Source organism: Calypte anna, chromosome 6, assembly GCF_003957555.1.
Source record: "Calypte anna isolate BGI_N300 chromosome 6, bCalAnn1_v1.p, whole genome shotgun sequence".
In the NCBI taxonomy this organism is placed as follows: domain Eukaryota; kingdom Metazoa; phylum Chordata; class Aves; order Apodiformes; family Trochilidae; genus Calypte; species Calypte anna.
Genome location: NC_044252.1, coordinates 20,849,886 through 20,868,379, shown reverse-complemented (window position 1 = coordinate 20,868,379; position 18,494 = coordinate 20,849,886). Strand labels below are relative to the sequence as shown.

The window sequence follows — 18,494 nt, the reverse complement described above, 5'->3', positions numbered from 1 at the left end:
CGGAGCTCAGCTGTGGGTGTTCCTATTGGCCGCGCCAGGGGCGGCTGGTGACGTGGCGGCGGGTGCCGGCGGTCCGCGCAGGGAGCGGGGCGATGCGCGGGCGGGTGGCGGAGGGCGCGCATGGCCAGGTGAGCGGGAACGGGCAGGGGGGGTGCGGCCGGCGCCGCGCCTGGGCCGGTGCTGACCGATGGCCTCTGCCCGCAGGATCGGCGTTTCCTGCCCGTCGTGGCGCTCCGCGGGAGCCTGCCCGTGCCCGGGGCCGTGGCAGCGCACGGCCGCGCTGGGGCTGGTCCTGGCCCTGGGTCTGCTGCTGCTGCTGGCGGCCGCCTTCCCCCGCCGCTGGGCCTCCACGCACCGTGCAGGCCGGCGCGACGAGAGGTGAGCGGGGTCGGGGCTTCCGGGGGAGCGGGGCTCGGCAGTGCCCGCCGGTGCTGAGCCGCCTCGTACCCCCGCCCCTCACCGGGCCCCAGGTACCTGGCGCGGGTGGAGGATCTGACGGCCACCGATACCGAGGACCCGGCCCTTAGTTATGGGGTGGTGGTCGACTGTGGGAGTAGCGGGTCTCGCGTCTTCGTCTATTTCTGGCCCCCGCACAACGGGAACCCCCACGACCTGCTGGACATCAAGCAGATGAGGGACCGGAGCAGCCGCCCTGTCGTCAAGAAAATTAAACCAGGTCGGTGTCACTCCGCTCCCTTCGCAGCGGTCCCCGCTCACGGGAGGGAGGCAGTGACAGTGTAAGTGGCTGCCCGCAGCGGGTCACACCAGCTGGGTCACAGCGTCCGTCCCCGGGCAGGCATCTCGGTGACGGCGGCAGCCCCGGAGCAAGCTACGCCCTACCTGCGCCCTCTGCTGCAGTTCGCGGCAGCCCACGTCCCCGCTCAGAAGCACACGGAGACGCCGCTGTACGTTCTGTGCACGGCGGGCATGCGGCTGCTGCCCGAGAGGTGAGGCCGCTGGGGAACCAGGAACCCGCTGGGATCCCTCAGTCGCAGGAGGCAGAAGGACATTTGCCTTGTCTGGAGCCTAATGGGGGAATTAGGAATCCAGAAGGGGATTTGGTAAGGGAAAGGGTGTGTTGCTGGGAGCAAGTGGCATGGGCTGTGGAAGGAGGGTTTGAGCACAGTGGGAGGGAGCTGAGAGGAGACACTTCATATTGAAGTCTCAAACAAATATTGCTTGTCTCCAAAATGCACTGGGTAAAGCAGCAGGGCCTGTGGGGCTGGGCAATGGGGTGTGTTGCGGTAGGATTCACACTGTCCCTTGTGCTCCCCTAAAGGAGCGTCACTGGTGGAGGTCCCTTAGCATCTGTCCATCCTGCCCTTTTGCAGGCAGCAAGCTGCAATCCTAGAGGACTTGGTGAGAAACGTGCCTCTGGAGTTTGATTTCCTCTTCTCCAAATCACATGCAGAAGTGATCTCGGGGAAACAGGAAGGTAGGGACTGCCATGAAGCACTGCTTGGTTCCCTGAAATATATTGTTGTAGTGACCCTCTCTGTCTCACGTAGGTGTCTATGCTTGGATTGGCATCAACTTTGTTCTGGGTCGGTTTGATCATGAGGATGGTGAGTCTGGCTGATTACAGAGCAGCTGGGAGGATCTGAGCAGAATCCTTCTGGAGCTTGTCCTGGTGCTGGGGCTAAGAGCAAGCTCTGGGGCAGGCAGCGTTTGCCTCGCTGCCCCACAATGCCCGACCCCCGCCATGTGGGTGAGACTCTCCAGAATCTGGTACCTGGGTAGGAAGGAGTACCTGCCCTGGTCACAGAAACAAGTCCCTGTGTGAAGGAGTGCACTTGCAGCACTTTGGGATGAGAACCAGGGAAAGAGGGGTTGTAGTAGTGTTCATGTTGTGGCTTGCAGCAGTGGATACTTTGGGGAAATGAAGCTGCAGGGCAGCTGTCCCAGTGCCAGAATCTGCTGCCCTTCAAGTGATCCTGGGGGGCTGCCTGCGGGGGTGAAGGAGACCCACGAGGCTGCTGAGGGGACAGTGATGGAAGGGAGGAGGTGCTGCCCTTGCTGACAAGCTGCTGTGGGTTGCAGAGGAAGATGTGATGGTCACCATAGCAATGGGGGATCAGGGAGAGTCCCTGGTTCGGAAACGAACGGTTGGGATCCTGGACATGGGGGGTGCCTCCCTGCAGATTGCCTATGAGGTGCCTGACTCCGGAGCCTTCTCCTCTCCACAGCAGGTGCGTAGCTAGCTGGCCAGCCCTGAGAGCAGCTCCTGCCTTCCCTGGGCTGCTGCTGATCACTGCCCTTTGCCTCCTCAGGAGGAGGCTGCTAAGAGCTTGCTGGCAGAGTTCAACCTGGGCTGTGACGTGCAGCACACTGGCCACGTGTACCGTGTCTACGTCAACACCTTCCTGGGGTTCGGGGGCAATTTTGCCCGGCAACGCTACGAGGAGCTTGTGCTGAACCAAACCTATGTGCAGAACCGGTACTGCTGCTTCACCTAGTGGTGCCTCGATGGGGCATTGCAAAATGGGGTGATGGTTCCTTTATGCTGCCCTTATTGCATTTGCCCCAAGGGCTGCCCGTGGTGATAACAGCTCCCACAGCCACGCTGGCAGCAGTGGTTTGGCAGGAGCATGTGCCTTGGCTGGCTCACAGCACACAAGTGCTGCCTTCTCCAAGCCTGGCAGGTGTTAACAGCGTCACAGCTCCCTGCCTTCCTCCCCTTGTGGCAGACTGTGGGGAGGTCCCTTTGGTGGCTTTTGGCTTTTCTTGCTCTGACTTTCCCTCCTTCTCCAGCACTGATTCACTCAACACATTTTTCCATCGCGTCCCTACCTTGAGCTCTCTGTCTCCTGCCTCTCCTTCCCAGAGCACTACATGAAGGTGTCACCAGAGGCGAAGAGGCTTAGTGCCCAGGTACTCCTGTGCCAGGAGCAAACCCTGCCTCCACATCATGGGGAGTTGTGCAGGGTTGCAGATCCCCATAAGCTGGTGGGGTGGCCCTGCTTTGTTGCACCCCTCAGGTGCTCGGGGCACATGGTCTCAGGTCAGCGTGACAGATCTGGCGAGTTTTGCTTCGGCAGGAGGTAGCAGGGTGGGTGCCAGCAGCTCAGGGTACAAAGGGACACTGGTCTGGTGCAGAGGGTGTCTGGGTGCAGGGCAGCAGTAGACTTTTGGGGTGGTAAAAGAGCCCCTGTGCAGTTGCCTTTCTTTCTTGGCCTTTTTTCCAGCCTGCACAGCCAGCAGATGGGGCTGAACCCTGAGACACCCTTCCTGGACCCCTGCCTACCTGTGGGGCTGGAAGACACGGTGACCAGGGGCAGCCAAACCTTGTATGTGCGGGGGCGAGGGGACTGGACAGCCTGTGCAGAGCAGCTGCAGCCCCTCCTGGCCGGGTCCAACAGCAGCCAGGCCTCCCTGCTGGGAGCCTACAAAGCCCCCATTGACTTTGGCAACAGTGAGTTTTACGGCTTCTCCGAATTCTTCTACTGCACTGAGGATGTTCTGCGCCTGGGGGGCCGATACAGTGCCCCCACCTTCACATCTGCTGCCCAGGTGGGTGCTGCCCCAGCTTGGGGGCTGGGGACCCACCATGCCTTTGGCTGGGAAGGAGCGGGGGCCATTCCTCCACTCTGAGCCCCAAGTTCTCTGTTCCCCAGGAGTACTGCAGCCAGCGATGGGAGGTGCTGATCCAGCGCTTCCGTGGTGGCCTCTACTCGTCACATGCTGACCAGCACCGGCTAAAGTGAGTGGCTTAGCTGTGGGGGGTGCTATGGTTGGACCTCCTTGGGGAGGCTTTTGCAGGTGGCATCATCTGACCAACGGTCCTGCCTGCTGCGCCTGCAGGTACCAGTGCTTCAAATCAGCCTGGATGTACCAAGTCCTTCACCAGGGCTTCAACTTTCCCCTGGACTACCCCAGCCTGCGCACAGCCCAGCTGGTGTATGACCGGGAGGTGCAGTGGACACTGGGAGCCATCCTCTACAAGACACGGTTTCTGCCACTCAGGTACTGTTGGCTCACTGATGGCATCACTTGGGGAAGGGTGGCTGGGAGGAGCAGGAGTTACTGCATGGGGTGAGGGCTCTGCACCCCAGCAAGGGGAGCAGCAGTGTAGGACCCTAGTGATACCCCACAGCATCTCACAGCCAGCCCTGGCTCCTCTCTGCAGGGATCTCCGGCAGGAGAGCATCCGGCAAACACATTCCTCCTGGCTCCGTCTCTCTTTTGTCTACAACCATTATCTCTTCTTTGCCTGCATCCTGGTCGTAGTGTTGGCCATAGTCCTCTACCTTCTGCGGCTGCGCCGCATCCACCGCCGGCAGCTGCGCTCGGCCCAGCTCACCATGCTCTGGTTGGACAAGGTGGTGGTGCCGCCAGGACAGGGAAATGGGCCATGACCCTGGTACCCACTGTCCAGTTCCACCAGCAGAACTAGGACTGCCTGACAGCCTGGCCTCTAAGGGCTTGAACTCTCTTGAACACCATCTTAGCCAAGCTCCATCATCTCCACCTCAGAACCAGAACTTGTGAGCTGAGGCAGCTACAGACACCAGAGCTTTCCTCTCCACCTCACCTCAGTCCTGATCTTTGTGTTCTTTGGCCTCTGTTCTTTGCCCTGCTGTGCAGCGTGGAGCAAAATCCTCTGCTGCCAGCAGGCTCAAGGCAGCATCTGAGCAGGTTCCTCAGATACACAGGACTTTATCAGCAAGTCAGTCAACCCAAGCCAGGGGTCTGAAGCACTGGGTCACCCTATGACTCGGTCACTGTTTTGCAAAGCAAGCTGGTGATGTGCTGGAGCTCAACAGCTGGGATGGCCTTTCCCCAGTCCTTTACAAATCCATGTGCTGAACAGCAATCACCAGCAAAGTTAACTGCAGGAACCAGGTGAACTGGAAGCTCCACTGAGCTGCTCTGTCTAGCCCAGCTCCTCTTGGAGCACTTGTGAAGAGGTGTCCCGCTCTTTGCCATGTCTTCCTCTCCCAGGACAGTCCTCCTCCAGTCCTAGCCCACAGGCTGAACACTGAGGACTCAGGAACTCATTCTTCAGGCACCACCCAAATGGGCTGCATTCCCTTTCTTAAATCCCCTCTTGGGCATGTCTGCCCCGTGGTGTCCCACATGTTAACGGGGCACTAGCAACAGGACCAGTGGTTGTCTCCCATGAGTGCAGGCTGGGCCTGCCCTTGGGGAAACCACCTTACAACAGCCCAGCTCCCTTCCCCCAGGTGGGTTCGGGCTGTGGCTCTGCACAGGCACCAGCTTTCCTCCCCTGGGGTTGTGACCCCTGATGACCTAATGAAGTTCATAACTTTGTACTTGAACTCAGCTGTTCCCATTCCTGTAGCAATAAACAAACCCCTTGACCTCCGCCACCCCACACTGGGTTTGTTTTCTATCAAACACCTGCTCAGGAGTGATGATTCTGGGTGGGCAGCTTGATAGGGGGAGCACACATCTGCAGTGTTACTTTGTGCCACCATGGTGGGACAATGGAGTTGCTTCTTGCCAGCAGATGTTCTCTGCTATTGCAGCAGAATGGCAGCTGAGCTCAACTCCCAAGCTGGTAGAAGCAAGGGAAGCTCTGATCCAAACTGAACTGTTGTAATCATTGGAGACAGCATCTTTTGCTGCCCCTCCTCTTCTCCCTGAAGAGGAAAAGCCCCTGAAGATGTTGCTTCCTGCTTTTTCCCTTATTCCCCACCCCAGTCTTAAAGAGCTTTTTGGTATAGAGGCCATTAAGCTTTTCCAGCTGCTGTCCAGCCATGGGGATGTCCCCAGCATGGGTGCCTGACACCAGGGAGGCCAGGCAGGTACCCATTCTCCCTCTTGCATGAGCTGTTGCCTACCTGTGGCCCTGGTCCCACAGGATGAGTGCACAGGTGGTATCAAGCCTAAAACTTGCCACACAGCGCTGTGTTTCCAGCTTGCTCAACAGCTGAAAATCCCAGCCTTGTTCTCATGATGCAAGAGCAGGGAGAGCTGGAGGGAAGAATTCTGAATAAAGCCAACACTGTCTCTCAGTATCAAAGCAGCAAGTGACTCTGACTCTAGCATCACTTACTAGGAAAATTATTTATTTCCACAACACAAATAAATAAATACACATAAATTATTTGATAAATAAAGGGGAAAATATACAAAAAACAACACTGTACTTGGTTCTTCTCAGAACCTAGACATAGGTCAAGGGAGGGGTGGTGGTACCTAGACACTACTGCAGCACCCTCACAGCTGAGGCAGAAGACACAGCCCACTTGAACTGCCTCCATGGCACCCCAGCACCTTCCTCAGGATCAGCTCTTCCTTCTCACACTCAAAGCCGAAATCTATCTTAGCACGTACAACCCTCACCACAGGGACTAACCACACAATAAGTATGCAGTGGGGTCCTGCATTCTCATACAGAGGGGCAGGCAGTGCCTGAAATGACCAGGAATATGCTAACTAGTTGGGCAGCTTGATCTGCAAACAGGGGCCTCACTTGGGGAGCAAGGGCTGTGCACAGTGGAGGGAACAGGGCAAGCACTACAGGGACAGGAGCCCCTGGCACTACACACAGATCTCTCAGGATGGTGCCCAATGTCAGGCACTGCAGCACTGGTCAGCTGATGGAATCTCTCCCTGGTAGCATGGCTGCTCCCAGGGCTGGGATGACCAGGTCCTTTTCCTGGGCAGGGGTGCTGCCTGCTGTGCTCAGGGGTCCAGCCACTACTGGTCCAGTTGCAGTGCTCAGGGTGTGATAGGGCAGCAGGTGCAGCCTCTGTCCCAGCATCTCTGGGGGCTGACTGGTATGGGAGGGTAGGGGCTGGAACAAGGCTGAGGGAGGGAGAAAGGAAAGTTAGCACCAAAGTGCACCCACAAGGGCGCCTCCACAAACCTAGACAGCCACAAGCTCAGGAAGAAGTGCTCAGTTTGCTCAGGCCCAGTAAAGGGCAACAGCTCCACGCTAAGACTAGCTCACCATAGCCACAATGCTCAGAAGCCAAAGCATCTCCTAGCCAACAAGGCTGTTGGATGCAGTTCCCACCCCAGACAGACACAGGCAGCAAAGCATGGACATCTCTGCCACTCCTGGCCTCTGCCCACTCACGGTAAGGATTCCAGGGGAGGTCTCTGTTCAGGGTGGTGCTCCTGGGGACTGCTCACTCCCAGAGGAAGCGCACATACCAGACAGTCTCGTTCTTCAGCTGCGGCCCAAACAGGGGGTTTACTTGGGCCAGGATGGCGATGAGCCAGCTGCAAAGAGACCCGACCTGGTGTCAGTTCCGGCTGCATGGGGCAGGGCCCAGCATCCCGGGAGGTTGCTGCCTCAAGGGGCTGGCAGAAGTGCCGCTGTCTCGGGAGGCAAGGTGCCAATAAGGGACGCAGGCCGCAGCCCGGGGGCTGTCCCGTTCTTCCATTGCGAGGAGGCCGGGCAGCATCCACCGAGACTGGTGAAGCCAAAAGGAGGACGGGGGAGGTGCGCGTGGGGGCTGCGCATGAGGGACCGTTCCGCAGTACTCACAAGAGATAGCAGCACACCGCGGTGGTAACCAGCATCGTGATGATCACCCTGCGGAGACAGCGTCGTTAGGACCGTGAGGACCGGCCCCGGACCTCCCGCCCTCGATATCTCCTCGGGGAACTCCCCACTCACCCACGGTTCGGCCCCTTGGGCACGAACAAGGGGCCTGCGATGCCCACGAGGCCCCAGAAGATGGAAAAGAGGACGAGTGGCAACGCGAAGCTGTGCGCGGTCATGGTCACTCCGCACCGACACACCGCCCGACACCGCACCGGATGCCGCTCCCCCCACTGCCGTGCGCCGCGACCAATCGGCGGGCGGGACGCTGCACATCGCCACCTCCCATTGGCGGAGACACGACACGCGCACGCTGCGCCGCCACCAGGGGGCGCCCGAGGGTGCCCCCGCCCCAACCGCTTCCCACTCCCCCCGCAGTACCGCAGCCGGCAGGGCCTCACCGGACAGCGGCAAGGGGGCAGCCGGGAGACACCGACACCAGCCGGGAGACACCAGCCGCGCTTACAAACCGTTTTATGTTACAAAGTTCGCGCTCGGCGCCCGCAGCTTCCTCGCTGCGCACATGCCGGCTGGGCGCACACGCCCCGTGCACCCGGGGTGGGAGGTTTTGGACCTTCTGGGCCCGGCAGCTCTTCCTTCGGGAAGTCGGGTCCGCCGGCAGCGCTGTCCCTCCGGCCGCAGGTTACTTGGGGACCCGGCGGAGCTCGCTCATGAGCCAGAGTGCCGCGCTGAGCAGTGCCAGGGAGCCCGACTGGTGCGTGGCAGCCAGCGGTGTGGGGACATAGAGGAGCAGGGTGCTGATACCCAGGCCCACCTGCGAAGAAGGGAGCACCTCTGAGACAGGTTACCGAGCACAGGATGGAAAGGCGACAGCCAGACTTTCCACCCTCAAATTCAGACTGTCTGTGCAGCATGGTGAGACCCCCTGCCCCAACAGCTCCACCAGCTCCAGGCTCTGGAGGCCAGCACAGACTCAAGCTGGGGACAGCTCTCTCTTGTGAATGTGCTACAGACAGGTGGAGGGAGGGAAAATACAGAAGGGGAAAAAAAAAAAGTAAAAAAAAAGTACCTGCATGTAAGCCACAGCCAATAAGGAAGTCACAGCTATCCTGGTCCTGCGAGGGAGTGGGATCTTCCGGGAGAAAAGGTACAGCATGGTGACAGCTGTGACTGAGGTGATGCCCTGCAGAAGGGAAGGGAAACAAACAACTAACCTTTGAGAAAAGTTCAAAGGAAATGGGCCCAACAGCCTTTGGCTGCATGTTCCATGAAGTAAAAGAAATTCTGTGAGTGGTATTTATCTGTAGGAATGTGTTAATGGCAATGATCAAATTCCTGCACTCTCATGTCCACCAGGTTAGCATCCCTGAAATTTAACTAGTTATACATCTCCTTTATTCACCAAAGTAATGCTCTACTTTTTAATAGCTTTTCCTCATTTCCTCAGGCCATTAGGGATTATTTCTGCTATCTCCCCCACTATCACTTTGACACCTCACAATGGAAGCTGTTATCTGCATAACTGGCCTCATTTTCAACACTCGGTTGTAGCTCCCCTTGCTGTGCAGGTGACTCCTCATTCAGTTCACCTTTCTCTTTTTTGTTTAATCTTTCTTGTTAGTGATGTCTCAGCCCACAGCAGCACTGGGAAGGGTATCTGGATTGCTCTAAATAACCATTATCATGGGGTGCTATTGGTGTAAAATCAGCTCAGCAATGCTGAAGGAATTATTCAACAGGTTTGATTTGCAGGTTTTGTTTCACACAACATTTCAAGTGGCAAGGGCTGCCCTGGTCTGCAGCTCATGTTATGGAAAACAAGGCATGAAGAAACAAAGTCTGTAACCTGCGCAGGAAGAAGACATCCTTAAGGAAGGAAAATGCACTGAAAATAAGTGTGATAAACTTCCTCTTTCTGAAGGAACAACCTGCTAACAAACTCTCAGGACTTTCAGATGCCCTGGATATCTTTCACCCTGACAGACTCACAGTCTGAAGAGTACAGCTTGGCTGCAGGAGGCAACCAAGGAGCAGCACAGACACAGCAGGAAGACAGCACTTACCAAGATCCTGTGATCAAACTGTACAGTTGTGGGATTCTCGAAAATATTTCTCAGCACAGGGGAGAAGGCGAGGAGATCATCTGGGATCCATCGCTCCCCCATTTTGGGGAAGGAATTGTACACAAGGCCAGCATCCAGCCCTGCCACAAAGGCACCTGCAATTCCAGAGCAGAGGATGAGGCTACCAGAGCCAGCAGAGGTGGCACTACAGTCTGCACTGCTCTGACTCAAGAACTCAACTTGATCTTGAATTTCTTTCAGAAATAGAGATCACACAGCAATAGGCAGGCTAGGAGGTGCATCTCCACCTACTCAGGAAACACCAGTGAAGGAAGTTCTCGATTGTCAGCTCCCTGAATGCAGTAAAGTTTTCCCAGAAAACATGACAGGGCTGCTCACAGCCCCCACCAGACCAGGATTTTAAAATGGCAGAGGAATAAACCGCAGATGGGATGTCAGCAAGAAACACTCTTACCTGAAAGAGCAGTAAGAAAAATGAGAGCTGTAGTGCCATGGGCAAATTGCCTCAGACGAAGGAGCTGATGGGTCTCGGGTAACTGTGAAATAACAATAAAAAAAGAAAATAATAATGAGAAAGCACTTCTAGTGCTGTTTGCAGCAGGCAAGAAAAGCCTTCACTGTATATACAGGCCAAGGAGTTGGCCTCTGTTTTACACAGGTAACCTAGAGACCAACAGGCAGCACAGTCACACATCAGTGCTTCCTGAAAACCACAACTAATTGTGTCCAACCCTGTGCAGAACCTGAGGTGCCACTGGACAGTTCCTGACATAAACTGTTTAGCCTGGCCAGGCACACCCCTGCCTGAGCTTGCATGAAGTCTGAGACTCATTGCTTTTGAGAAGAACGGCAAGAGCCAAAGGAAGGATCCCATAACTGGGATCTTCATGGGAATGTTAGATCAGAGTTGGGAACACAGACTAAACTGGAAGCACCAGCACTCCCCACACCTCTTCCTCACCTTCACATCACCACCCCGACCCTCTGAACTGACACAGCTTGTGAGTCCTGACACACCACTCCATACCTGGTGTCGTGGAAGCAGCAAAGACAGCCCCGTCCACAGGCTGGCAGAGTACAGAACGAGAGCAGAGCCCAAGTGTGCTGCCAGACGGTACTGACTGACCCGAGGAATGTCGTGAGACTCTGGCTTCTCCTCCAGCCCACTCTTCACCATGTACCATCCCAGCAGCCCCTGATGAAACAGGAGCAGGTTGAGAGGCAGACAGGGCAGCAGTGGCTGCTAAGATCAGATAAACATTAGGGACAAAGCACCTTGAAAACAAGGTGCCTTCAACCAGCACCAACACCCCCTCAGGCTTTCACAAATCCTGCTCTCTCAGCCATGCTCAATCAGAGAACACTGATGGGAGATGCTGCTGCTGATCCCTGTGGCTGCAGAGCCAGCTCACCTGGAAGCAGACCAGCCCACAGAGTGCAAGAACACAGCCCTTCATGGGGCGGCTGAGCCAGCCCTTCCCCCAGAAGTAGGCAGCAGGCAGGATGTAGGCCAGGCCCACGACGCGGCCCCACATGCGGTGCGAATACTCCATGTACCAAATGAACTTGAACTCCCCCAGTGTCATGTCGTGATTCAAGCTGTGAGAGACAGTAAAAGAGAGAACTGCTCAGTGTGACGGAGCAGTGCTGGTTCCCGAGACCAGGGATCATCTTCCTCAGAGAAAGAAAGTGACAGTGACGGAACCACCACCAAACATGACTTGTGTGCCTCCCCAGGGACATCAGAGTGCATTTCTTCTCGCAAGAGCTCCCTGAGTGGCTCAGTCACAGGAGTGATAGAGCCCACTCCCCTTCCACTTTTGTATACTCACATTTTAAACTCTGGGAACTGCTGGTACTTCTGGAACTCGGCTTCCCACTCCTGCTGCGTTCTTGGAGGTTTCATCTCTTTCACTAGGTGCCAATCAACCATAGACAGGCCTGATTCTGTCAGCCTGGAGCAGAAACAGGCACAATTCACTCCCTGACAGCATGCAGCTCTACCAAACTGAAATGGGAGCTCCTGGCTGCACCAGACAACCCTTAAACTCTCAGAAACAGGATGGAGACAGACAGTCTGTGAGTGAGCAACAGACCTAAATGTACCAAAAATGGGTGAGTTACTCCCAGTAGGCACAAAGCACAGAGGGACTGCGTCTCTCTGGTACTCCGAGCCTCGCCCTCCAATGTCCCTTTGCAGCCAGAGAGGGAGATGGCGATAGGGGCTTTGGGGTGCGGTCGGGGCGCGTCCCGGGCACGGCAGGCAGCTGCGGGCTGCCCAAGCGGGTCATCGAGGGCGGAGGCCGCTGCCTCCCCACAACCTCAGCTCTGAGCACTTCCTGCGGCCACGGGGCGGGATGCGGCGGGGCTGCGGCGCTCACCTGGTCACGCCGCCCAGCACCACGGCACCGGCCACGGCACCACTGCAGGCCAGGAGCCATCGCCCCACGGCGGGCGGGGCGGCGGGCGGGGGCACCTGCTGCAGGAGCCGCCGGGGAGGGAGCCAGGCGGAACCCGGTGCCGGTGGCCCCCGCAGGAACCGGGCGCCGCCACGCACCGCACGCAGCATCCCGAATGACCCCGGAAGTGGCGCGCGCGCCGGCGGAAGCAGGGCGAGCACTTCCGGAAACACCTGGGCGTCACCATGACAATCCCCGGGCACGTGACCGAGAGCCAGCAGCGACCCTCGCGCCGCCAGCGCAGGTGAGGGCGCGTGCGAGGCGGGGGCGGGGCCCGGGCGGGGGCAGGGCCGGGGGGGCGGAGCTTCCGCTGCAGCGCGCGAGCGAGGCGCGCGGCGCCACCCCCCCATTCCACCCTCTCGTGCCCGCCCTCGCGCTCGCGGGCGGCGCGGGCCCGGGCCGCGAGGGGGCGAGGCCGGAAGCGGGAAAGGAAAGGGGGCGGGGCCTGAGGCGGAAGTGGGCCGGTGCCGGTGCTGGTACCGAGCGAAGCGGTCGCCATGGGCCGGATCGGGCTGACGGCGGAGCTCTCCCCCAGGCATGGACGATGGTTTCCTCATGGAGGTGTGCGTGGACTCGGTGGAGTCCGCTGTCAACGCCGAGCGCGGAGGTAAGGCCCGGGGGTGTCGGGAGCGGGGCGGGTCCCGGCGGGGCTGGTTCTGACGTGCGTCTCCCCAGGTGCCGGCCGGATCGAGCTGTGCGCGGGCCTCGTGGAAGGAGGGACCACCCCGAGCATGGGTGAGCCTCTCCGGGCAGCGGCCCGCGTCCTTCCCTTGCCCCGGGCCAGTCCCCCTCCGGCAGGGTCAGCCTGCGCAGCCTCAGCGCCTCCTGTCCCCTCCTCTTCCCCGGTGCTCACTCCCGCCGGTCCCGCTTACTCCCCCCCGAGCACCCCTGTCGGTGCTCACATTTCTGCCGGAATACCTGCGGGAGGCAGAGGCGCCTCTGATCACCCAGTGAGTCTCCTGCTTGCCCGCAGGGGTCCCAGGTTTCAGCCTTGTGTTTCCTGCCCGGGTGGCTGGGGCTGCCCAAGGAAAGCTCTGGCGCCGCGGTGCTGAGCGGCCTCTCTGCCCTCTCCCCAGGGCTCCTGCAGGTGGTGAAGCAGTGTGTGAGGGTCCCCGTGTTCGTGATGATCCGCCCTCGCGGTGGCGATTTTCTCTACTCGGACCGTGAGGTGGAGGTGATGAAGGCCGATATCCGCCTGGCCAAGCTGCACGGGGCTGACGGGCTGGTGTTCGGGGCCCTCACTGAGGATGGGCGCATTGATACCGAGCTCTGCACAGCACTGCTGGGTAAGTGTCTCTGGGCAGAAATGCTGTGCTGAGCTTTGTGCAGTAGGAGGAAGATCAGTACTGCTCTGTCCCATGCTGTAGGAAGAGCTGCAGGGTGCTTTTTTGCCATCTTTCTCCAGCTGTGATACTTGAAATAGTTGAGAAGCTTTGCAGACCGAGGGCCAACATCCCCAGCAGTTCAGGCAGAGTCTGAGGCTACTTGGGACATAATAGCAGAGTATAAGAAGGAGAGGGGCACAGGTGAACTGCTTTGAGGGCACCAGAGTATTAAGGTGCTGGATTTTCTCCTTTCTCCATTTTCCTTGCCCTTTGTTCTTGTTCTTTATGTCTCTGCTACCGGCATTTAGGATATGTCTCACCCAGACTTTGTCCTTTTGCTTAGCTGGCAACTCATCTTTATTTTTTCCTGTAACACATCCAATGAGAAAAGATAGTAAGAGAGAGTTGAAAGCATGTAAAAGGCTACTGCAGCTGCAGTGGGGGATTGTTAGTCCAGACCCTTAATACGTAGAGATAAGGAGAATTTGTTTCCACATCTTTTCTGTGAGCTACAGCCAAAGCTAAAGTGGGTGAACTTTTCCTGGGTGTTGTGATGCTGAGGTTCTCATATTAAAGTGGATGTACTACAGGAAGCACAGCAAAATCTTGCCAGGATTTGTCTTTGCTGAAGCACTGAGGTGGTCTGCAGAAACCAGTTCATCTGGGAAAGGAGGCAGTAGGGTCTCTTTTTATAGAAATAAGTAAGTTTTGCCCAGTAAACAGAGCAGCGGTGGTGAAGTTTGCTGTGGTCTGAGGGCAGAAATTTTAGTGAAAGAAATTACAAGAATCAGCTCTCCTGCTTTAGAGAGCACTAATTCTGCCTCATCCCTAGGCAGATGAGACAACTTCCCTGCTTCCTTCCTGCAGAGGAAGACATCAGTGGTGGGAAGGAGGGTTCTGCACGATCCAGATGAGATGAGAGATTTCACTGTTACTCATAAATCAAAGGTTTGTTGCTTTCTCAAAGGGCAGAACTCTTCCCCGCCAATGAGCAGCAGCTGCATCAATCCTGGCAAGTCCTGGGGCTCCTCTCCTCTCCCCAGGAATAGCCTGAGAAGCTTTGCCCTCTTCCATCACCTCTATATTTCTGTTTATAGCAAAGGAATTTTCTCTCTCACCGTGTGTCCTCTTGTTGCAGCTGTGAGCCGTCCCCTGCCCGTCACGTTTCACCGAGGTGAGCTGCCTGGGGTAGTGGCCTCGGCAGGGACACAGATGGGGCTGGCATGGAGCTGAGCTTTGTGTACTGTGGTGGTTCTTTGGGCTAAAGGCTCTGCATGGTGTGCAAAAGCAGGCTGGAGCTCTGCTGTTTCCCCAGGAGGGAAAAGGCCTAGGCTGGGGAGCTGTGTCACTGCTGTGTGGGGAGGAGGTATCTGAGGACCTGAGCATGGTGGCCCTGCCACTGTTGCAAGGGGGGCAGTATGGTCAGGAGCTGTGGCCACCTGTGGGAAGGGTCCTTCCTATGGTTTTCTCCTGAGCTGGCTGGGGGACAGGGCTTGAGCATGATGAGCTGGGTGATTTTGAGCTGATGTGTCAATCTCTTAGCCTTTGACATGGTGCATGACCCTCTGGTGGCATTGGAGACCCTGATTTCTCTGGGCTTTGAGCGGGTATTGACAAGTGGCTGCGACAGCTCAGCACTGGAAGGATTGTCCTTAATTAAGAGGCTTGTGGAACAGGTAAGTGTTCCTGTGCTCCCCTAGGTTATCTTGGCTGCTTCCTGGGTGTTGGCTGGAGGCAGCTCCTTTGAGGTAGCCCTCTGAGGGAACTGCTGTCCAGGAGCATTTGCCCTCCTTGTCTGGTTTGGCCCTAATCTGTTTTCCCAAGTCCACATGGGTTAGACCCCAAAATCTCCCACAGCAAGGACTGGTTGGGTTGGTCTTGCTTGCATCTGTGAGCGGGGCAGTAAGAGCTGGTGCCAGCAGCTGACATGGTTAACCCGTGTACACAGCAAAGTGAGGTCCCTGCTGGGATCCTGCAGTTCCTGTTAGGAACATGCAACAGGAGATGGCCAGGTGGGATAGAGGTAGGAGGAAATGGTGGCAAGTTGTCATAGGTCTAATTGCAGTCTTTTCTGCTTTCCTTGTAAAAAATAATTAGTACAAAAAAAGATGTTTGAGAATGCAGATCATAAGCCATGGTGGCATCCATGAGCTTACTGAATGTGCTGCGTGTAAAGGTTTTTGCTGCCCCATAAATGCACAAGTGGATGGAGTGCTGAGCAATGCTGTTAACATGTTGTTCTTCTTTCAGGCAAAGGGCAGAATTGTGGTGATGCCAGGTAATGCATTTCTTGTCACCTGTACTAGGTCTGGTAGTCCCTAGCCCCTGCTTCCTCACTTCTTACCCTGGGATACACTGTCTGATCTGGTTTATTGAACCAGCTCCCCAGGAGAAGGGGCTTACTGGTACCAGTAAGGGCCAGGCAGCCAGCTGGGGATGGCAAAGTCTGGCAGCTGCTGCTTGCTGGAGGATTTAGGGACAGTTCTAGATCTGTGGGAGAACAGGAGCCAAGGTTTCTCCTGTCTCTTCTAACGTGCCTGGAGCTCCCTTGTCCCTAAGGCTCTTTCTCCTCTTTGTAGGAGGTGCCTGGCCCTTAGGGGGGTGGGTCCTGGGGGCATACCTGGTCTGGGGCACTGCTGTCTGCGCTGTATGTGACATCGGGATGCTTCTCACCAGGGGGTGGCATCACGGAGCGCAATCTGCAGAGGATTCTGGAAGGCTCCACTGCTTCTGAGTTTCACTGCTCTGCTCGCTCAGCCCGGGACTCAGGAATGAAGTTCAGGTAACCGATTACTTGTTTTTATTTAGCAGAACTGTACAAAGGAATATCTAGATTAATGTGAACACGGGTGTGTAGAACAGGCATACAGTTCAGTTTCTGGGTGCTAATTGTGCTCTCATGGTTGGGATTATGATGCCTGTCTCTGTGTTCAGCAGTGTATGAATCCAGTGGTGCAGTGGTCCATCATCTGGACATGAGCTCCTTGCATAAGCAGATCCCTGGGGCATTTCTTCTGCTCCCCTGGGGCTTGTGAGTGTGCTGGTGTGGCAACTGGGAAGGCAGGTTCTGGTGTGGTTGTCTCAGACCTTTACCACTGGAGTGTGTAGGATTTGGAGGGCTGATACCTGTGAGGAATGGCTTTGTCCACAGGTCTGCACTGGGTTTCTGTTGATGGTGGGTTTTTTTGCCTTTGGATTATTCTGCTTTCTGTTATTGTCTCACCTTTGGACTAGGTAGCACCAGCAGGTTCTTTGCCCACTGCTGAAACTGAGGGAGATAGTGGGGTTTCTGTAGTGTGGCTTACTTATCCGTATCACCTGCATGTAGTAACTGGTTGTTTTCCTGACAGAAATCCAAACGTTGCCATGGGAGCATCCTTCTCTGCCCCAGAATACTCCATAAAGGTGGCAGACGTTGCCAAAGTGAGGACCCTGAATGCCATTGCAAAGAACATTCTGTAGTGGAAGACACCATGCTGGGTCAAGAGCCCTGAGATTGCAGGGTTTTTCCTGCTGCGTGGACAGATGGACCCTGGTCCTCAGGCTGAAGAGAATGTGAACTAGGTCAAGGATCATGACATCTCTTCCTTGGTTTCCCCTGAATGACCAGTCCCTGGCCTGGAAACTTAATGTTGGCCATTTTAAATAAATGGACTCATTCCCAGATGTTGCAGCAGCAAGGTGTTTGGCACTGTTTGGGAGAAATGGTGTCGAGCAAGCAGGGGGGGCTGAGTTGTATTGTGTATGATTGTCAAATAAACACGGCAGCTGCCCAACCCCCTCTTTGCTGTAATTTTAAAATATATATATTTATTTTACAGATAAGACTGTGTTGCATAGCTCATAGTGCCCTTTGGTGTCAGTTCAAGATAGACACTGTGAACAAAGATGCCCATATGGGCTCATCAGTGTGACACGAGGCAGTTTGCAGAGGGCAGAAACAGCCCCCGAGAACAAAGTAACAGCAAATAATCACTGGAGTGAATATGAGCATCAGGAGAGATCTGGGAGTTGCTTGCTAGGTCTGAGAGGCAAGAGCCAGGCTTGCACTGAATTAGTTAGGCCCCTGCTGCACCAGAGGAGAAAACAATTATATTCAGAGTGGCAGGGAGGCAAATGTTGTAGTCACAGCTGGAAAACAAGGCCTGCTGTGGTCATCTGGTCAAATAGCTGGTGATAAGCAGCAGCTGATAGGCAGAGTAAAGTACATTGATATGTAGAGGTGATTAACATGTTAAGTTCTTGTGTGAAGGAGCTTCTAACTACATGACTAAGCTTAGTAAGCTAGTTGTGAGGCATCCTGGGCTGTGGGCCTTGAGTGTTTGAGGTGAAGTGGGCATATGGTGAGATTCCTTGGGGAGAACAAGGTGCTTTTCCTTATGCGCTCTCCAGGTCCTTTCCCTAACACAAAGCACAGACCATCTGCATGTTCTCCAGTGTTTGGGGCTATTGGCCTGTTGGGTTATTGCTGCCTAGTCAGAATTGGAGCTTTAGACTCATTTCAGTTGTCCTGCAAAATACCCAACAAAAGATCTGAATGGTTTCACAGTGGTCCAGCCAAAGACTGGAGACTCAAAAATAAAACATCTATATTCCTACTGCCTGCTCTTCTCTAAAAGATCCACAAACCTGAAGAGAACCCCCTTGGCAGTAGAGATAGCAAACTTTGGGGCAAAAAAGCAGAATTTCAAATTTGTCTGCCTGAGGCTGTTAAGGAGAATGTACTATTTGACAAGGTGGTAGCACCTTTTGTTGCCTTAAACAGAATCAGGTAATTGAAAGCCTATAACCAAGACAGACTATATATCTTTATCTGAAAGGGTGCATTCACCTTTTCACACAAATCTGTCAGAGGTGTGTGTCCCAAAACACACCTCAGGGATCTGGTAGTTGTCAACCTAGGAGTTGGGAGGGAATGCTGTGGAGTGCTGGTGCCAGTGCCTGCTTGATCACTTACAGGTGTGCAGGCAGTAGGAAGAAAGAAATTCTTAAGAAGAAGTTTAAATCTGTGATTGTAATCAGTATAGTTCAGGACACCTGATTTAAGAGTTCTTGGCTTATATTGTGAGATACTGAGTCATGGTAATGATTAAGATACTGCTAACTCGATTAACATGAATAGTCTGCCGATGCTGCATCATAAACA

At 55.6% G+C, this 18,494-nt stretch overlaps 4 protein-coding genes across 5 annotated transcripts; 2 read left to right on the top strand and 2 right to left on the bottom strand.

Moving 5' to 3' along the window:
- The first annotated feature begins 89 nt into the window (after positions 1-89).
- On the top strand, positions 90-5,317 carry ENTPD7 (ectonucleoside triphosphate diphosphohydrolase 7). The gene is made up of 12 exons (XM_030453465.1): positions 90-128; positions 205-378; positions 471-676; positions 797-947; positions 1,332-1,435; positions 1,509-1,565; positions 2,041-2,189; positions 2,271-2,437; positions 3,186-3,510; positions 3,615-3,700; positions 3,802-3,963; positions 4,127-5,317. The coding sequence occupies exons 1-12, from the start codon at positions 121-123 to the stop codon at positions 4,353-4,355; spliced, it is 1,818 nt and encodes a 605-aa protein (XP_030309325.1). The 5' UTR covers positions 90-120; the 3' UTR covers positions 4,356-5,317.
- A 690-nt stretch (positions 5,318-6,007) lies between these two features.
- Positions 6,008-7,763, bottom strand: LOC103525469 (V-type proton ATPase subunit e 2). Its single transcript, XM_008490426.2, has 4 exons — positions 7,595-7,763; positions 7,463-7,510; positions 7,049-7,194; positions 6,008-6,774 (listed from the first exon to the last, which is right to left on the bottom strand). Exons 1-3 carry the CDS (start codon positions 7,696-7,698, stop codon positions 7,101-7,103), a joined length of 246 nt encoding a protein of 81 aa, XP_008488648.2. The 5' UTR covers positions 7,699-7,763; the 3' UTR covers positions 6,008-6,774; positions 7,049-7,100.
- A 212-nt stretch (positions 7,764-7,975) lies between these two features.
- Positions 7,976-12,148, bottom strand: LOC103525470 (cytochrome c oxidase assembly protein COX15 homolog). Its single transcript, XM_030453467.1, has 8 exons — positions 11,946-12,148; positions 11,397-11,519; positions 10,977-11,163; positions 10,592-10,759; positions 10,019-10,100; positions 9,544-9,698; positions 8,550-8,663; positions 7,976-8,294 (listed from the first exon to the last, which is right to left on the bottom strand). Exons 1-8 carry the CDS (start codon positions 12,131-12,133, stop codon positions 8,163-8,165), a joined length of 1,149 nt encoding a protein of 382 aa, XP_030309327.1. The 5' UTR covers positions 12,134-12,148; the 3' UTR covers positions 7,976-8,162.
- Positions 12,149-12,197: 49 nt separating this feature from the next.
- Positions 12,198-17,133, top strand: CUTC (cutC copper transporter). 2 transcript variants are annotated; one of them, XM_030453468.1, is made up of 9 exons: positions 12,198-12,267; positions 12,559-12,630; positions 12,699-12,758; positions 13,100-13,309; positions 14,487-14,522; positions 14,891-15,024; positions 15,599-15,626; positions 16,025-16,130; positions 16,699-17,133. In XM_030453468.1, the coding sequence occupies exons 2-9, from the start codon at positions 12,561-12,563 to the stop codon at positions 16,808-16,810; spliced, it is 756 nt and encodes a 251-aa protein (XP_030309328.1). In that variant the 5' UTR covers positions 12,198-12,267; positions 12,559-12,560; the 3' UTR covers positions 16,811-17,133. The 2 variants fall into 2 exon arrangements, with proteins under 2 accessions (XP_030309328.1, XP_030309329.1); XM_030453469.1 differs by lacking the exon at positions 12,699-12,758 and having other exon boundaries at positions 16,699-17,124.
- Positions 17,134-18,494: the final 1,361 nt, after the last annotated feature.

Excerpts from the sequence above, each read along its gene's own strand:
- LOC103525470 (XM_030453467.1), bottom strand. The coding sequence starts at position 12,133 with ATGCTGCGTGCGGTGCGTGGCGGCGCCCGGTTCCTGCGGGGGCCACCG. Across the intron at positions 10,101-10,591 it reads TGCTGCTTCCACGACACCAG|TTACCCGAGACCCATCAGCT; the intron begins GTATGGAGTGGT and ends GTTATTTCACAG. Across the intron at positions 9,699-10,018 it reads TTTTCTTACTGCTCTTTCAG|GTGCCTTTGTGGCAGGGCTG; the intron begins GTAAGAGTGTTT and ends CTGGAATTGCAG.
- CUTC (XM_030453468.1), top strand. The coding sequence starts at position 12,561 with ATGGACGATGGTTTCCTCATGGAGGTGTGCGTGGACTCGGTGGAGTCC. Across the intron at positions 13,310-14,486 it reads GCTCTGCACAGCACTGCTGG|CTGTGAGCCGTCCCCTGCCC; the intron begins GTAAGTGTCTCT and ends CTCTTGTTGCAG. Across the intron at positions 16,131-16,698 it reads GACTCAGGAATGAAGTTCAG|AAATCCAAACGTTGCCATGG; the intron begins GTAACCGATTAC and ends TTTTCCTGACAG.
- LOC103525469 (XM_008490426.2), bottom strand. The coding sequence starts at position 7,698 with ATGACCGCGCACAGCTTCGCGTTGCCACTCGTCCTCTTTTCCATCTTC. Across the intron at positions 7,511-7,594 it reads CCCAAGGGGCCGAACCGTGG|GGTGATCATCACGATGCTGG; the intron begins GTGAGTGGGGAG and ends CTGTCTCCGCAG. Across the intron at positions 7,195-7,462 it reads GCGGTGTGCTGCTATCTCTT|CTGGCTCATCGCCATCCTGG; the intron begins GTGAGTACTGCG and ends GTCTCTTTGCAG.
- ENTPD7 (XM_030453465.1), top strand. Across the intron at positions 677-796 it reads CGTCAAGAAAATTAAACCAG|GCATCTCGGTGACGGCGGCA; the intron begins GTCGGTGTCACT and ends GTCCCCGGGCAG. Across the intron at positions 2,438-3,185 it reads CAAACCTATGTGCAGAACCG|CCTGCACAGCCAGCAGATGG; the intron begins GTACTGCTGCTT and ends CCTTTTTTCCAG.